The sequence below is a fragment of the Nannobrachium achirus genome, assembly GCF_963921795.1.
Source record: "Nannobrachium achirus genome assembly, chromosome: 21".
NCBI classification, from domain to species: domain Eukaryota; kingdom Metazoa; phylum Chordata; class Actinopteri; order Myctophiformes; family Myctophidae; genus Nannobrachium; species Nannobrachium achirus.
In genome coordinates this window covers 57,191,661-57,211,373 of record NC_137828.1, presented here as the reverse complement: position 1 = coordinate 57,211,373, position 19,713 = coordinate 57,191,661, and the positions used below count along the sequence as shown (strand labels likewise).

Below are 19,713 nucleotides of genomic sequence, written 5' to 3'. Positions count from 1 at the left end.
GTGGTTAACCGCCAGGGGAACCAGAGCCCCTGGTTGTCGCAGGTACGATTCCAGGCCAGGCCAGCAATGTGTCGAAGTGTCCCTGAGCAAAACACCTAACCCCCCTAATTGCTCCCCCCTCCGCGCTCCTCCATGGGCAGCACTCAGCTGGGAATTTTAATCCACAAGCCTACTTTAAAGCCGAAAAATGGCAGATCTACAAGCCTACGTCGCGCTTCGCGGCTGCGGCGTGTTGTGGCCTTGTAGATAGGCTATTTTCCGGTGCATGGCAGAAGCACATCATTCACTGCCAAGAATATTTAACCAAATTACTAACCACTGCCAGATATATTTAGTTTTTCCTTACCTTTTCAAGTAGTCACAGAATATTTTTCTATTCTTCCATCAATCCCCCGATCGTTCACGGACACAGAGACGCTTTCTGACCACAACACTTAAACTCAACCTGAATCGTTTTGTAAATGTGTCTCTTAAACATATGTGTATATATATTTGTTACTATAAAACAACCATTTGAGGGCCAGGAAAATGGTCCTCACAATGTCCGTTTCGAAAGTTGTACTATACTTGTAGGGACGTTTGGCCCGCACGCACGCTCGCACGCACGGTTGTCTTTGTTTGCTTGTAAGGAATCGAAATTCCAGCTCCCTGGGGTCAGGGCGTACATTTTCAGGGGGCAGCAGCCAGAGAGAGAGAGAGAGAGAGAAAGAGAGAGAGAGAGAGGGCATAGATTCAAAGCGGAGGCGAAGATGGATGGGCATGTCAGACAGCTGACGGCCAAAGACAAACTGCAGATGATAGAAGAGAAACGAAACGCACGCCATCGGTGGAAGAAGAGAGAGGAAAAGAGCGAGGGAAAGAGAGAGCATCTCGCGTCACACAGTCCCCTGTTTTCATTGCTTAAACGTCTGACAACAGAAAAAACAACACGACGACCACCTAACAACCATCCCATGAGACGGTGAAAAGCATCCAGGCGTTCCTTCTTTTCGTTTTTAACAAAGCCAGCCGCCCAACGCCACATCGGGTTGTATCCCTACAGCAGGGGTTCCCAAACTTGTTTGTCTCAGGGCACCCCATAAATATTTTTTTTTTGATCCGAGGCACCCCTACATTATAATTTTCACTCCCAGCACCTTATATTTATAACATATCGTCGTTGTCGGGTGGAAACCTTGTATGTTCAAAACCATTCGTTTTGAATTCATCATCTATAAAATGTACTAAACTAGTGAAAACAGACGATCTACAAGCACACAACGGCGTTGTGTGCTTGTAGATCGTCTGTTTTCACTAGTTTTGCGCGATAGTCTTGTTTGATGAAGCAGGGCTTTGCTTTACCAAAAGACATACACATTTGAATTTGGAGATACAAGGTTTCTGCCCGACAGTGATGATATTTTAGTGATCATGTTGCGAGGAAAATGTTGAAATAATAGCTATTTTGGTTAGAACTGACTGAAAATAACTTTGTACTTCAAGTTTAAAATGATACTAAATATTTTTTTCAAGTGTCCAAATAAATTCCAAATATTATCAAATTATCTCGCGGCACCCCTGGACTGCCGTCACCCAATTTGAAAACCCCTGCAGTAATGCACAATCTATGTAAAGCGCCTTGGATAAAGGCGCTATATAAATGCGCCATTTACCATTTACGCTCAGCAGCACACTAGCTAGCCAAATGCATGTGTACAAACTACATTAATGTGTGTTTAACGCTGTATGTAAAAATGGACCCTACTGCCCTGAATGTTGAGTTAACAATGAAAGCGTAAAAGCGCCCCTAAGGGTCAATTGTTACAGCCTGGAAACCAGACGAATCTGCCATTGCCAAATAGAAAAAAGCCCTCTGCAGATTTGGTCTCGCACTGCTCAGTTGTGATTGGATTTCGTTCCCTCCGAAGTAGCGAGGGGCCCAGTGTGCAAATGTGGGGCGGGTTTATCACCAGGGGCATTTTTGAACGGTGCTAACCGCTCCTACATCTGGCTTTGTATGTACATAATATGTCCCACACTTGGCTCATTGACCAAGCTTCTCGGGACGCTTAATGAAATTAACTCATAAAAAGCGCTGCTCACTTCACACTGGGTGTGATTCTCTCTCTTTTTTATTTCTTTTGAACCATGGAAATGTAGGTTCCACACAGAGATTCCAGACTAATATCTACTCAGTGATATTTGTCTGGCCATGCCGGGCTACAATCGTTACACTCTCAAGAGTCTAAATAATGCTCAGGATCTTACTGTGTACGCGCACTCACGCGCGCACACACACCTGTGTAAACCCAAAGGGCCCGGGCCTGGCATGGTTTAAGTGGAGGAGAGGAGAGCTCTTGGTTTTAAATGGCGTGTGGTTTTGTTTGAAATCCTCTGCGATGTTTATTGTAATCAAAGTGCCTCTGAGTATCGCCTCCCCTTCTCGAGATCCCACAGTCATACATCATCCTAATTAGTACTGAGTCAAGGGAAAGACGAGAGAGAGAGAGAGAGAGAGGGTTCTTATAGTCAAGGAAAATGAGGGGGAGTCAGACAGAGAGAGAGAGAGTCCAGAGTGTCCAGTGAGAGAGAGAGTCAGGAAAGAAAGAGAAATCAGTGGTGTGTTCTTTAATTCATGACTTGACTGGTAGACTCTCCGTGCCAACGCGTTCCGCTCTCTGACGTGGACGTGAGGCACACATGGCAGAACCCGCCGTACCACCGGGTCACGCCAAACCTCGCTGGACTCCCAACCGTGGCTAAAAACGGCCCACACTGTGGCACCGCGGCAGGGCAAGAGCCTTACTGTACCTCCCCCCCTCTCTCTCTCTCTCTCTCTCTCTGCCTGAGTCCGCCTGAAGTATAAGTGCAAAGCGTTTGTTCTAGAAAGACAAAGAAGAAGCACGGGAGCGAACTTTCTTGGCGAGAGGCCAGTCAGATGTTTGTTCAGGAGAGACCCTGACTATCAGCCTCCCATTTACGCTCCACTCCCAGACCTCCACCTCCTCCCCCCGTTTTCCTTTTTGTCAAATTACAGACTTTCAAATTTATGCTTCCTGGTAAATGCTCTGCGAAGCGTCTCGCCGGGATTATCGGGTATCGGGATAAAACCCAGAGACGGCGAATCAAAGCGACCCCAAAGTGCCTGCGATCGCCGGTCCCCTGGCTACCCCCCCCCCCCCCCCCCCCCAGCCCTAGCCCCTGTTGGCGTTGCAGTGTGTTTTTAAGGCAGATCGGCTTACGCCCACGTCGCCGCTCCACATGAAAGCCAACTTAAAGAGTGCGGCAGGGGTACGCACCGAGGCGAGATCTACAGTTAGATGAAATTCATTTCGGGCTCGGGTTTCGGGGTAATGGAGGCTTAATTTATTGCCTAACATAAAATGACACTTCAGCCTCTGTCTGCCCTTGGTCTGCACTGTCTAGCGCGTACACAGCAGGTGATCGCCTCTGCCTACAGCAAACCACCGCAGCGAGGCCCCGCAGTTGAAATACCGTCGACCAACTTGGCATTTGGGAATATAATTACTGTATTACATTTGTACGGTACGTACGGAGGCTCGTCGGTGGCCTGTGCGGACACGCACACACACGCTGGATGTGAGCGTGTGCACCCTGTTGCTCCCCCAGCGTTAGACAGACACACACAGCCTCTCTCATTATGTCTGGAAACACAAGCAGACACGCTCTCTTCCCTCGTAGCAGCAATGCAACGTGCCTTATTACTTTAATCAACGGTGCAAATCGACCCGAGACTTGAACCCTAGATCGCCATAAGTCGTAACGACTCTCTGCCTAATCAGTTTCTATCTATCCTGTCAAAACTTGTCGAGAGCGCGCACATCACACACACCAAACCCCAAGCCCACTTCAGCAGAGGGTGATAAGGCAGAACTCTGCATCAGTCTGTCTCCTTTCCAAATCAGCGTCCATCTTTTTAACCTTGCCCCCGCGTGGCCTATAGTGGCTGGGTCCTGTGCCGGTCTCTTCACAGTCCTCTCTGCTTGACTGCCTTCCCACCACCATCACACTGGGCCACAGAACTCCCTTAAAAGTCCACCAGGTGGAGACAAAGAGCACTTTCCGTGGCTCAGTGTCATGATTCAACTGCAGAGAAAGAGAGTCAATCATGTTGTTCTGCAAGTGTCAGAAGTTAAGGCTCCCCTCATATTGTGATATTTTGACGTGTTCACTGTTGGATGTAACCATGTGAGCTAACAAGCAAGGAATGCACGACAATGACTGAAGGATAGGTTATGGGGTTTGTTTTGAAGCGTGCTGTCCAAGACACATAAACGTACATGAAACCAGAGCAGGTGAACATAATACGACGTTGACTGATGCTTAAGGGTTCCCCTGCACCACCCAATGGTGTTTTTATGGTACTGTCCATCATAGGCCACACAGTGTGCATATGCTACACACCAGTGTTCATTTTGACTGAGTTTTAGTCATAGTCTTTTGATTCAAATGTCATTTAATTTTAGTCATCTGAAATTAAAGTTAACATTTTAGTCTAGTTTTACTTTTAGTTGACTAAATATAAGATTTTAGTCGACTAAATCTACAGTTGATTGTCAGTGAGAAAGGAGGGCATTTGCCAGTTGTTGTTATGTAAATCAGTTTCTGTTTTGATACTGAAAAGAAGTGTTGAGGTGTGACACTTCTTTTCACTGTTTAGCAAGGCTAGATAGTGTAAAGAACCTGGGGAAAACATGCATTTATGGAAAAAATCTGAAAATGATGAGGAAAATGTGAAGAGTTGGAATGGCACATGTGTACACATCTGCTGGTGCTCTCTAGACCGGATATTTAAGTTGGCAAAAGCGAATCGATCCCAGTGTATGATGGCCATCATTGATGATTTCATGGTAATTGGAATACAATTATATATTTTTTTTTGTGGCTTTTCTGCCTTTATTGATAGTACAGTATTAACCTATATGTGGTATGCGCCTGGACCGCCAGGCCAGAGGGCGCCCCAGAATACAATTATTGTGAACTTAGTTTTCCGCCATAAACGATAATAATATTATCGTTAATATCCTGCCATACCTGAGAATGAATAAAATCTCTCCCCCTGCTTGAGCTATGAGCATCGTCTGTCCGTGCACTGGAGCCAGTCCACTAATAGACCATGTATGAGCAACATGCGCGTATCTGCCTAACATGCACAAAGCGTGGAACGTTCTTGTGTGTAGATGTAGTAAGAGAGTGGAAGAACACAGGTTTTTGATTTGTGTCTAAAGTAACGTAATGCTCAGCTGGCCGTTCAGGGTCAGGGTGAGAGCCACAATCTGACAACCTGGCATTAGGCTACTCTAAACACACACACGCACACACACGTGCGCGCACGCACGCACACACACATACACAGAAAAGTGCCTGGTCCAATGTCTTGTCTCTCAAGAACTGAAAAGCGCACAGACTTCGGTGTCAACCATCACAGGTTTCTCTCTTTCTCTCTCTCTCTCTCTTTTTTTTTACCTCCTTCATCTGTCACGGACAGGGAGAAGGAGGGAGGGAGGGAGGGAGGGAGGGAGGGAGGGAGGGAGGCAGATGGAAAAAGTGATCCTGACATGGAAACACGAAGGTAGAGAGCGGAGAGCGTTGTCAAAATGCTTTGTCTTTTCCTCCCTGGGGGAACTATGGGACCAGGCGCCATAACCACTTAAACTCTTTATACTTTGTTGATTGGGGTCCTGCATGGGTCTGTACTTGGGCCCCCTCCACACCGAATCCCCCTGCCGAAAATAGCTTATCTAACTGTACAACCCAACACGTCGTGAGTTTGTAGGTCAACTACTTGACGCAATGTGTTTTTGCAGAAAGTGCAACAGGGACGCCAGAGTCAACGGCACCGAACAAGATACCGGAGATGTGTGGCCGCCGTCGTCTATTTTCTCCTGCTGTTTCTGATGCCTTTCTCCCCAATTCATTCCCACTCTCCTCCACAGTCATTACACAGGCATATGGGTGTTTACATTCTGTCCATCACCCTCCCACTACTCTCTGACCCTACGCAGTTTGTCAGAGCAGCTCCGCTCGTCTCAATCAATTAAAGTAGTTTGGGGGCTCAGCTATATAGTTCATCATGGGTAAGGTTGACCATTGTGGCTATCGTTTAGCCCCCCCCTTCAATCCTCTAAACCAGTGGGGGTCCCCAAATTATTTTCAGGGGTCCCCAGATGATTAACTTAATGTTGCAACGCTGAGGAAGGCCTAAGGGCTGAAACGCGTCCGTTGACTCTGTCCATTGAGGTAAATAAAATCATGTAAAAAGGATATTCCTTGAGTGCTGGCGACTACTTCTTTCTCATTAACTTAATGTGCAACATTGTTTTCTCACTCAACAGTAAACAAACCAACATAAAGTTTAAGTGTATAGATTGATTATGCACATTTTTAACGTGTCAATTTAAGGACTTTAAAACCTCTAAAATGACAAATTAAACATTGGCCAAATTGTCAAATATTAGAGACAGAAATTGTCTCACAAAACACTGCAATAACCTCGCAACGCATGTAGATAAGATCATCTATTTTCACAATTTCCGTGTTATACAAAATGCAATGCCTCAACTCTTAGTGCTCGTCAGGGTGGGGGGTCCCCAGTTCAAATATGATTATTTTGGGGGCCGTGGGCCTGAAAAGGTTGAGAACCACTGCTCCAAACCACTCTGTCTTTCTCCCTCTCCCTGGGGGAGGTCAGGACAGAGTGGAAAGACGTACGCGTCCCGCCCCGGCGCGTGCTCCCGCCAGGAGGGGAGGTGACTTGCCCCCTCCTTAACCCCCATTTTCTACCTCTCTGCCTCTCACCTCTCCTGCCCTCTCACCTCACACGTTGGGTCATCAGTCAAACAAGCAGACACTCCTCCCCTCTCCTAACATGGTTGGAAAGTGTCACAGTGGAAAGTGGTCGATGTTTGAACTGTACTTACGACCCGGGGTGCCCCCTCTGCTCCACACACACACGCGCACACACACACACAGACAGACGCACACACTCACACACACACGAATGTGTTTGCATGACCTACCACCTCCAATTGCTCAAAATGTACACAACATACGGTACACATGTGTGCGTGCATACACATAACACACACCACACGCACACCACACGCATGTGTGTGTACCTATGCGCGCACAATACAGCCACACACATGATCACGCGCATACACACACACACGCACGCACGCGCACACACACACACACACACACACACACACACACGCACATTGATACAAAGGTCAGGTGTACCGTGCTTGTACATTATACATAAATATTGTTGCTGTCGGGTGGAAACCTTCATTCTCATCATTTCATCTTTTTATTTGTTTTCCATGAATTATATGCTATAAATATATGGTGCTGGGAGTGAAAATTATAATGTAGGGGTGCCTCGGATTAAAAAAATATTCATGGGGTGCACTGAGACAAAAAGGTTTGGGAACCACTGTGATAGAGTATGGTAATACAATATAACGCATACAGTTGTGGTGGTCGTATTTTGTCTCCCTGCACTTATACATGGTGTCAAAGGTGGTGTCAGATAGGTCATGTCTCACCTAGAAACGGGATCTGACACGAGGAAAGGTACATAGTGCAGTTATAAGTCAACGAAAGCTATTAACAAGAGCCTGTGATTCAATATACCAGCCTGGTGGCCTTGTGGTTGGTTAGGGTGTCTGCACAGAGATTGGGAAGGTGGGGTTCGATGCCCGGACGCCCGGACGGGTCATACCAAAGAGAAATGGGGCCCAGTGCCTGCCTGCTTGGCACTCAGCATCAAGAGTTGTGTGGGAGCTAGTACTTTATTAAATTTGTTAGTTAGTTTTGCATAATGATTCAGTTAACAGATGTAATATTTAAGTTAAACACTTTCTAAGCCGGCCGCACTTGCCCGTACTTGTCCGGACCACCCAATGCGCCGCTCGTACTTTCCCGTACTTTCCCGTAATTTATGAAATTAATTATAATTTTTTTTAAAATACAGTCACCGGTCGTGCTCTGTCTCTTTAAGAGAGCTCCTGAGACGTGATCGCGCTTTGCTTTTTTAAATTATGTTTATAAATAAATAGCAGATTCCACGGCAGTACCTCTGCACCCCTGTTTTTAAGGGGGCCCCTTTGGCTGGCAAAGGGTTAATTTGTGTTGCAGCTAAATACTCTTATTTTGGAGGTCTTGGGCAATGTGGCAGCACAGCTGGGTTTATTTAACTAATGAGCACAGAGGCAGTCAGTAGGACCGGGAGGGTACATGTTTCAGCAGCGTCAGGGCAGGTTTTCAGCAAACATTTTGACATCTTTTGTTGTACTGTTCCAGAGCTGAATAAACGCCACAGTAAGATGCACTTTCTGGCTGGACAATGGACTCCTTCCCTGCTCTCTGTAAGATTCACTACCCGGTGCCCTCAAGTGGCCTTTTGATTTTATTGTTGCTGACAAATATCCACTACAAGCCCCTGCGACATACTGTACTAGCGTCATATCCAGGGGGACGTGACGCTAGTATGTACATAAAGCTGCCTCACGCTACAGAAACAGCAGACAGGCCTTATGGCTTGTTAAGTCCTTGTGACTTAACAATCCATTTGAATACTTGAATATTCAATATTAGATTGTTTTCCCCTCTGTCACATTGTGTCGTTATATACATTTTGCAAATGCAGGGTATAAATCTTTTAGAAATCTTTTGCAGTCACTGTGGGAGAAAAAAAACCCATGAAACGATTTAAATAGTATACCAAAAAAAAAGCCTCTGATTTAAAATGCGTGTAAAGGTAGCAGCTCTGTTTATATGTGCATTAGGTCTAGAGGTCTACTCAGTACAGAATAGTTGCGGGACACTCCAAAAAGGTGTGTACAGTACACATGCGCACACACACACACACGCACACGCGCACACACACACACACACACACACGAAACCTGCCAGTGGAACAGAACAGGGGAGAGAGGAGGGAGGATTCTCAGGACCCCTGTGATTTTTCACCGGCCCTCGCTGAGCAGACGCTGATCCGCGCTCCTCGACAAGCGGCTCTTTGTATTGTGGTGCTGCTCGCCGCTGCTCCCCGGGCCCAACACACACACACTCCACACTCTCTTCCACATCCAGGAGGATCGCCCATAAATCATAAAGCCTGCTGCACTGCCCAGGAGGAGGAGGGTTAGACTACTAGCGCCCAGTGGTGGGAAAAGTACTCAAATGTTTTTACCTAAGTATCAATACTGCAATGTAGTAATACGCATTGTGAGCTTGTAGATCGGCTATTTTCAAATGGCCAAAAATAGGGCTGATGTATGGTTTACCCTTCCGGTGCCAATTACGTCCAGGAACGTGATAGGAATTACGGCAGTGCGGCAGCCGCTAGTGAGCGAAAAAACTTCATATCCCATGATGCAACTCGGCCGCCATCATCAGGAAGCGTGTAGTCTCCATAGGCTCCTATTCATTGCTGCTGCAAAGAAACAGCTTTATCTTGGAATCTACTTCCATCCAACGAGATCGCAGAGAACCGTTTTTTCTTCTTTTTTTCACGGCAACAATGGGCCATGACGGTCGGCTCACTGCTGAATTTTTATTGTGGCTTCCGGGGCTCTTCAAAATAAAGCACAGTGTATGGCGGCACTCTGTAGCCCAATAATTACAAAAATAATAGCATCCCAAAGGTTAATGTATGTTTTGTAATAATAATCTAAGTCTACAAAGTAACTAAATTAAAGGTTTAAAATAATTGTAGTGGAGTACAATATTTGGATCCGAGATGTAGTGGATTAGAAGGAAAAGTTTTGGAAATTGGAAATACTCAAGTAAAGTACAAATAACTCCAAATTGTACTTAGGTACAGCACTAATGAAGTAAGTAAATGTACTTACAGTAGTTACGTTAGGAGCCAGATCTCCCTCCTCTCCTCCCTTCCCCAGCCCCCCAGCCCTGGACATCTGTCATTAATGTGGTCCATCAAGGGTCCAGTGTTTAGAGACAGAAACTCCAATGGAAATTTTTAGTTCTCGTGTTTTTATGTTATTCTTTTATTCTTAATCACATCCCTGAACGATGGTCTTTTGATCGGGGATTGACACAACTCTGAGGTCTTTTTTGGCCATGTCTACGTCAGCATGGAGCACTGTGGATAATGGCTATATGGGGTGCAATCATTTGATCATCTCTGTCTAGTCGTTTTGGCCGCCTGCTACTGGTATGCTGGTCCTCCACAGAAAGATATATTAAGCAATCCTGGTCTTGACCCAACCATTCGTAACAGTTAAAGGCCAAATTTCTAAATTGCCATTCATTTAAAACATTCTGGGGAAAGACAGTGTTGTCACAACTTTCTGGCAGCCGTGAAAGACATATTCAGTCAGGATTTTGACAGCGCCAACACTGCAGTCTGCAGTCTGCAGTGCACTTAATAGAGTCACAAACAAGTCTTTTTAATGAATGCTGTACTTTTTTTTATAATTTTTTTATTTGAGTGCAGCATTTTACATCCATGACCATAATATTCCTATCAATAGATTACATCACTGGGACTGCTTTGGAGTGGTTTACAACATATTTGACAAATCTTAGGTTTTGTTGTATCATTTGGTGACCGTGGACCTCATTCACTTTAGCTTCTATGCTCAGATTTTGTACTTCTCTGCACCTTTCCACGTACAGAGTCTGATTCATCTTTCAGTAGATTTTGTCAGACGCCTACTCAAACTCTTGTATGTCTTGCGTATATGTTATTAGAATGCCTTGTTCTTCATGTAAAATCAATTACAATACTGCCAACCCTCAAATAAAATATTTATGTGTCTAACATTTGTCATCACACATACAAAAAACGAAAACTAAAACGATGTCTGTTATTAAACAATCTATTGCTTGGATGCATAATAGAAGTGATGCAAATTCAAACCGATTTTTTATAGATTTCTTTCAGAGGGGAATTATGAGGTCCCTCGGCGTGTTTGCCAGTGTGGCCACAGCTTTGCGTATTGGACTATCATGCCAACTGTTATATTATCATATTGACCACATCGCATGAACGCTTCGTCCATAAACCTCCTCGTTGGCCTTCCTCCTCTCCTCTTGCCTGGCAGCTCCATCTTCAGTAGCCTTCTTCCAATGCATCCCCCACCCCCTCCTCTGCACATGTCCAAACCATCTCAACCTCCCCTCTTTTGTCTTATCCCCAGACATTCTAACCTGGGCTGATCCTCTAATGCAGTGGTTCTCCAACCTTTTTCATGTCAAGGACCCCCAAATTGACACTTATTAGCCCGCGGACCCCCATTTGAAAAGATATGCCAGCGACCCCGATTGGAGAAGGTTTTTACGGCTCTAGCACTGATTCTCAACCATTTTAATTTAGGACCTCCAGTTTTCTTCTTTTTTTTTTAAACATATTACTTTTAAAGCACTTAAACCAACCTGTGCATAGCCTGAGGTCCTTGGGGAGGATCCTGCTGATAGTTCTTGAGCTTTAATAGATATCATTGTCGTTGCTGGGTGGAAACCTTGTCCAAAACCGTTCGTTTTGAATTTATCATTTTAAAAATAACTTGAACTAGTGAAAATAGCCAATCTACAAGCACACAACGCCTCGCATCGTGAGGCGTTGTGTGCTTGGAGAGCACACAACGGAGATACATGGTTTATGCCCGACAGTGACGATATAAAGGGTGACGTAGCCTTTGCTGTCAGGGCTTCTCCACTGTGAATGAGCTGCCTGAGGAGCTCAGGTTTGATAAATCAGTGTATGCTTCTAAATCACTCCTTGTGTTTTTAGCCTGCTTGTCTGCTGTTCTATGTCACTGGTACTAAGTCTCTTTGCTTAATCTCTTTACAAATAAGTAAAACAAATCTGATCTGTCTTTCTCTGTGTCTCTCTCTCTCTCCCTCCCTCCCTCCCTCCCTCCCTCTCGCTCTCTCCATCTCCCTCCTCTAGCTCTCGGACGAGCTCCAGGGGAAAGAAGCAGCCAATGGTGACATCAAAGAGCTCCTCACACTGCTGGCCAAGCCCCATGTCAAGGTGAGTCTGACATCCATCAAACGAAAACGTGTATAGTAATTACTCTCTAAAATGTCAAATAAATACCAGATTGTTGGGTTGCACAACTTCACTCAGAATAACATGGTGTGGCCCAGACCGCTGGCGAAGCGGTCCGGGGCACCTAGGCTCAATGCAGTGTTCCAACGGTTCCGACGGTCTTTGCTGCGTGTCACTCCTCATCTCTCTCCCCATTTCCAGTCAACTTAACTATGCTATCAACTAGAAAGATGCAATTTCTGAGGGGCACGGTGGTGCAGTCGGTAGTGCTGTTACCTCACAGCTAGAAGGTCCTGGGTTCGATTCTCGCCGCCATCAGTGCCCATACGAGGTGGGGCCTTTCTGTGTGGAGTTTGCATGTTCTCCCCGTGTCCCCTAGGGCAGGGGTTCCCAATCTTTTTTGGCTCAGGGCACCCCTATAAATATTATTTTCACCCGAGTTACCCCTACATCATATTCATAATTTTCACTCCCAACACCTTCAATTCATGCCACATTTTAGCAATTATGTTACGAGGAAAGCGTTGAGATAATTGTCATTTTGGTTAGAACTGACTTAAAATAACTTTGTACTTCAAGTTTAAAATGATACTAAATATATATTTTATTAGGTACTAAAAATAAAGTTAAGTGTCCAAATAAATTCCAAATATTATCAAATTATCTCGCGGCACCCCTGGACTGCTGTCACCCACTTTGAAAACCCCTGCCCTAGGGTAGGTACCCTCACAAAAAACATGCAGTGATCCTGGCCTCTATACTGCCTCCCACTGGCCAGCCGGGGCGCCCGATGGAGGGGAAAGGAACTGGTTGGAATAAAATGTTCCTTCCACGCTCCGTCTAACCGGGGAAACTCCCCCCTGTCAGGTGAAAAGAAGCGACTTGGACTCCTCATGTTTAGAGAAGCATGAGGTCAGTCTGTTGTCTCCCCAGGTTGGCAGAGGGATATTTGGGAAAAGTTTCATTTTTGCATATCTCTTACCAAAATGCAAGCAGTCCAGATGTCCAGATGAAGCCGGTCGATTTGATAGTTAAAAAAACACTAAACACTACAGTAATAGCTAGAACGGTGGCCTGCTACAGCTACAGTATATAGTCACATAAATCAACCTGTATTCATTAAATAATCAACATATTATCAAAACTATTCGCAAAGATCAATGGATGATTTAAATGGCAGAAATAGACACATCAATCCGCATGTGATAAACTGACTCCAGTATGGCTTGTGCTTTACTGTTATGAAGCAGGGCAGCAGCTGAACATTAAACTTGATCACATTGTTAACGTAACGTAAACACAAACTAGCAGCTCAGTGAGCCCCTTCCATCCTATAAGTCCTCTTGGCCGGTGCGCTCGGTCTCGTTAGCCAGAAACAGACAGCTTCAATATATTTTTTTTACACATTTTGTCCAAATACATAAGCCTGGCCATCCGTCAGGGCTCCCAGGTGGTGTCTCTTGACAGCTCTGTGACTGAGAGATGGAAGGATGCTGGGGCGGGGAGGAGTTGGACAGGCACATCTGTAATGCGTGGCCGTCACACACATTCACCTCCTGCCAGAAACAACAGCCCTCATGTCAAACTGCAGGGGGTCAGGAGACTGGCCATCCAGGAGGACGAGGCTCAGACCAAACGGAGTCCATGTAGATTAAAGATTTGATTGAACGAGGCGCACGCACTGACACGTATGCACGTCGTAGACAACAGACCGATATGAATTCACATACAGTACCCACACTGATAAATAGGTAGAGACAGATCCACTACATTCACATGTACAACTAATGCTGCATCCTCCTGCTGAAGACGAATGAACATTAGTTTAATCTGTCGTACGCTCACCCTCCTAACGCGTAGCTCACGACTGAGGAACATCTCCTTTGTCTCCATCAACACAGAGGGGTTCCACCATTACTCATCATCAGAAACCTCTGGTGATTCTGTTTTGATGGTGTTTGCAGCAAAGCCTTTTTTTTGGCGAGGCAACCGTCCATCCCTCAGAACGGAGTGTTTGTGAAACTCATCAATCAGAGCGCCTGACAGCTGCGTTGGAAGAAGGGCGGAGAGAATGAAATGCAGGAGTGCAATCCAGACATACACTATAAACGCACACACATGGCACACGCACCTGCACGCCAGTAAAATATCCTGCCCATACATCTGTGTGGTTGTTGCGTTAAGTCGTACCCTCAGGTTTTGAGGAGCGAGGGTCAGCCCTTGAAGTCGCAACAAGTGGGTTCACAGTGGCCATATGCATGAGTATGTTCAGACATGCACATGCCATCTTCCACATTGTCTAGCCCCGCTCTCATACGTTATATTATCGTTTATCGTGATAAAAAACACTCACGATAATCGTATCATGGAGATTGAATTTATCGTGATATCATATCGTCCTCCGTCATGCACTGGGATCAATTATTTGGCGAGCTGCATATCCAGTACCACTTAAACCCTCTATAATTGGTAGAAGGTACTTATAAGTCTTTTTTCCACTCTCTATCAGATGTCTTTGCCAAAAAATAGCCGATCGTTGTGACGCGTTGTGAGCTTGTAGATCGGCTATTTTTTGGCAAATGTTCCGCCCCCAGGATAATGGATTTTGATTATCGTGATAATATTGTAAATCACAATTTCTTTTAACACAATAATTGTGATATGAAATGTTCATATCGTCCCATCCCTACTCTCATGGAGAACTTTATATTCGCTGGTTTGAGTCCCACACCACAAAGCTGTAGAGTGCTCCTGTGTGTGTGTGTGTGTGTGTGTGTGTGTGTGTGTGTGTGTGTGTGTGTGTGTGTGTGTGTGTGTGTGTGTGTGTGTGTGTGTGTGCAATGAAACCGCTCCCCCCCGGTTAAGCGCTCGCACAGGCCGCTTGCAGCAGGAGCAACCCGGTCACCATCGATTAGTTCCAGTGCTGTGGCAAAGGGGGAGAGTTTTGACTGTAACACGCTGAGGTTTTGGAAGCCCCTCACAGCTCCCTTTGACAGGGTCTCAAAGCACAGCAGACGGGCCCGTGGGCTTCGAGACCCAGAGCTCTGGAAGCATTAACATTTCTTTCTTTCTTTCTCCTCTCTCTCTCTCTCTCTCTCTCTCTCTCTCTCTCTCTCTCTCTCTCTCTCTCTCTCTCTCTCTCTCTCTCTCTCATTCTCCATCCCCCCACCACCCGTCCTCCGGGGGCACTCGGTACCGTACCAGCCCACCTCTCGTGTAAATCACAGGGCTAGGGGGTGTAAAACACAAGCAGATGGCTGCCGCCTTTGAATGGCGTCTCTGTGCGATAGTAACTGTATCACTCTCAATTATGGCTGAAATGATCCATTCCTTGGGTGGGGACATAAATCACCATCTTTAAACCAGCCCCCCCCCCCCTCTCTCCCTCTCTCTCTCTCTCTGTCTCTCTTTCCTCTTCCTCTTTGTCTCTCTCTCTTTCTCTCTCTCCCCCTCTTCCCCTTTCCCCCTTCACTCCCTCCCCTTTTTATGAGTCGCATATGAATAAACAACGTTTGCCTGCATTAGCCACCCACATAAGAAAAACTAATATTGACAGTGATGAAAGTGCCAATTATGATGGTTGCCTGTTTCCGCCTTCCCTGGTCTGCGTGTGTGTATGTGTATGTATGTATGTATGTAGTGCGTGCCATTTAATGTGTGCGTGTGCACGCACTCTTATCCAATCCATACGTAGATGGGTGTATATGCCAGTGGTTTTCAACCAGTGGTCCGGGGTACCACCAGTGGTTCTTGAGGGGATTCCAGGTGGTCCCCAGCTAAATGATGGAGAGTTGGAAATCAAATGGACACTCATAGATCTTTAACTCTTAAGAGTCTAAAATGAAACCAAATGGACCCGTAACTCAAGACTTAAATTATTGTTAAACAGATATCTGCATTACTTGGGGGGTTTGCTGCCAAATACCTGTAATTTTGGGGGTCCTTGACATAAAAAAGTTTGAGAACCACTGATTTAGAGGAAGGATTTAGAAGTCAGGTCAAAGAACAGGTCAAAGACATTCAAAGACTTGCACGCATTTTCACGTTTAAAAAAAGAAAAATAGCAGATCTGCAAGCTCGCAGCGCTGCACTCGGTGCAGCGCTGTGAGCTTGTATATCTGCTATTTTTCAATAGTTAAAGCATAAAATAATGGTTAAAGTGGTTCAAATCTTGGGTTCCGACAAGATGGCGACCGAGTAGGACGCGTTTGTTGAGCTCTGTGGAGGTGCATAGTTTTCACATTTTTTAAGCCCATTTTTTACTGCCTTTATAGTTCTTTTGAGACTTTAAACGCCCAAAACACTGGTGAGCGTCTGTTTTTGCAGTTGTTTCGTGTTTCATGCCGAATACGATTAACACGAGGTCGAGGAGTACCAGGTCTCCGACCGCAAACGCCGACAACATGGCCGGCGCAATGCAGGGCGACGCTGACGCTCCGGTTACAAAGAGCATGCTGCGCGAGGTCCTCAAGGAATCACTGAAAGAGTTTATGGATGGTTTTATTCAACCCATGATGCTTGGCTTGGAGAAGAAATTACTGAAGAAGATTGATGACTTCGGAAAGGAGCTGCGTCCTGCAGTCGCCACGCTGAACACGACCGTGGCTGAACAGGGGGAGGCCATTGAGAACTTTGGTTCCTCCATGGACAGTTTGCAGATGTGTATCACTGAATTGGAGAGAAGATGTGCTAATCTGGAGGAGAAGCTCGTCATAGCAGAAGACCGGAGTCGTAGGAACAACATAAGAGTGATTGGGATCTCTCCTGGGCTAGAAAAGGCTGACCCAGTGGCCTTTATCCAGTCTTTTTTGCAGAAAACATTCCCCGACGAGTTTCCCGACTCCCCCCCGGAGGTGGATCGTGCTCATCGGACCGGCAATCCACGTTCTGATAAGCCAAGGGCTTTCCTGGCAAGGATCCATTTTTTCCGGGTAAAGGAACGCATACTCCAGCTCTCCAGGAAAGCAGGCCAACTGACATACAATGGCAAAAAGGTGTATATTTTCCCCGACTGGTCTGCTGAAACATCAAAGAGAAGGGCAGCTTTCGGGCCAGTAAAGGAATTCCTACGTTCCATCACCGCGGAAGGGGTTAAATACGGAATAAGGCACCCGAGCAAATTCTGGATAACCGTGGATGAGGCGACTTCTACTTTCAACTCACCCAAGGAAGCTCTGGCCTTTTGCAAGGATAAGTTCAAGACTCCAGGTGCTGCGGACGAGACTCTAGCTACGCAGGATGATGAGACGACAGTTACAGAGAACTAACTTTTACCAGGGACACTTTTGCTTTCGTGATCGCGTGCTTTCAAACACATTCTGCCGATGTGATATCCTTTTGCCTTTAATGGACTGTTGGTAAGCTGGCTGGGACTTTGGAGATGACTTTTACGCAGCGTCTTTCTTTTCTCACTCTCTCCTCCTCCTCCTCCCCAAAGGGTGAGTTGTTAATGTAAGCCTACTTATTGTTTTGGACTCATCATCTGACTTGACGTTGTGTTTTCAAGTGTTTCGTTTCATAATACCTATTTTATTTGTTTTATTTTTTAACAAGATCTGTAAGCAGATGGGTGTTACTCGTTTTAATTTAGGTTACCGCAAGGAGAGAGGATTTAGGGCTGCTAAAGCTATAAGCATAATTCACTGTCTTTTTTGTTTGAATATAATGGACATTGTTCTTGTTATTATTGTATTCCTTTTCTTTGCTCTTATTGAGCGTTGTGCTGCTTACTATATAGGTCTAGAGGGTTTTATCTCTCTCTGTTAGGCTTTGTCTAACGTGTTCCGTGTCGCGGTTCGGACGGAGCCTGCTCTCTCTATCGTCTTCCCTCTATGTCTCTCTATCTATCTCGGCTTTCCCTCTCTCTCTCTCTCTCTCTCTCTCTCTCTCTCTCTCTCTCTCTGGCTCTCTCTCTCGCTGTGTGTGTGTGTGTGTGTGTGTGTGTGTGTGTGTGTCTTTCTCTCTCTCTCTCTCTCTCTCTCTCTCTCTCTCTCTTTCTGTTAGGTAATGGCGGCTATGTTGGTTGTTAGTTTATGGTTCGTTTATGCCGCCTAAAACGCTACTTTTTCGGGTAGGAGGGCGAGACTGGGCTTTGGCCTTTGTATTGAGTAATGTAGCCTACTGTTTAAGGTGAAACAGATATAAATAATATGGTCTAAATTGTGAAGGCTCCGCGGTTCCAGAGACCACTCGCTCTCCCGCCCTTTCTCTATGTCTCTCTACCTATCTCTGCTTCTCCTCTCTCTCTCTCTCTCTCTCTCTCTCTCTCTCTCTCCCTGGCTCATTGACTCGTTCTTTTTTTTCCTTTTTTTTCTAATCTCAATAGCTGGCGGATGTACGATCTCGTGGCGCGTTGGCTCTACGTGCTTGTGGATCCGCTGTCTGGGGGGGGGGGGGGGGGGGTAGTTATTTACCTACTTTACTTGTTAAAATGTTAATTTACTTGTTAAAATGTTAATTTCTTGATGGGGGGAGAGGGGAGCTCTGTATTGGGATATTTATTTTGTAGTCGTGATTGGGTAGGTTCACTGTTTGAAGTATGGTAGTTTACTGTTTAAGACGGAAACAGACTTAACTAATATGATTGACATTTATCTAAGTTTGCACTGGCCTTTTGGGCATGTACAGGGAGCTGTATATGGCGCAGTATGCATTATGTGTGCTGTGTTGTATATGGTTTCCTGATCATACATAACTGTGTTTTATGTAAATACTTATGTATACAGACTTTTCTTTTCTTTCCTTTTTTTCCCCCTTCTAATTAGTAATTGTGGTTTGTATGCATGGATGCATGGGGGGGCTGTATGTGGCGCAGTATGCATTAACACTGTGTGTGCTTTGCTGCATATGGCCCCCCGGATGTGCTTTTAATTTCTATTTCTAACTACATATGTAAGTGCATATATTTTTATATCATATACACTGATTTCCTTTTTTATTTATTTTTATTATTAATATTATATTAGTGCCTTGTCGTGGTGACAGCCTTATTTCCACTTATCTGTCACAAGTGTTTGGTTATTTGCATTAGCGTGGCTTATAGGGCTTTATCACATTCTAAGTGGGCCTAATGCTGGACTGATTATTATTATTACAGTTGTTATAGTCCCCTCAATTTTTTTTTTTTTTCCCTTTATTCTTTTCTTTTTTCTCTCCCCCTTCTTTACTAGAAATGATAACATACCATTCTCATTTATTTAAGTGATATGAAGTGGGGAGATTGATCATAATTTGAGCTGATGGAATGTTTGAGAGCTATTCAGCCACAAGAAGGCACCTTTTTGTTGTTGTTGTTTTTACTTTGGTGATCTGTTATATATTTACATAACCACCAGAGGGCAATGTATGGTTACTTTTGGGCAGTTACTTGTTTGCACTCTCTGACAGAGTGAAATGAAGGTTGACTAATAGGTTGATGGGGTGGGGAACTGTTTTTGTGCACTCTGATGCTAATGGGGTTTTCCCCCTCAAGCTTCAATGTTATGTGTTTTTTTATGTTCGTTTGATGTTGCTTTTTCCTTTCTGTTCCTTTTGGGGTTGTTTTGTTTTTCTGTTGGGAAGGTTTGTTGTGAGGGACCAACTAGGAAATTCTAAAATGTTCTACTGTGCTTGCTGTGCGTATGGTTTGAACCACAATTATGACAGAATATAAATTTCTAAGTTTCAATGTAAGGGGAGCGAATATACCG

General features: G+C 45.2%; 1 protein-coding gene across 1 annotated transcript in view; it reads left to right on the top strand.

Moving 5' to 3' along the window:
- The window catches only part of LOC308306800 (MAGUK p55 subfamily member 7-like), a gene marked incomplete at its 5' end in the record, with an annotated part of 139,009 nt that overhangs the window by 17,168 nt on the left and 102,128 nt on the right, over positions 1–19,713 (top strand). The window contains one exon of the mRNA XM_080751842.1: positions 11,924–12,007. Coding sequence (XP_080607968.1) covers positions 11,924–12,007 — 84 coding nt within the window. The remainder of the gene's footprint in view (positions 1–11,923; positions 12,008–19,713) is intronic.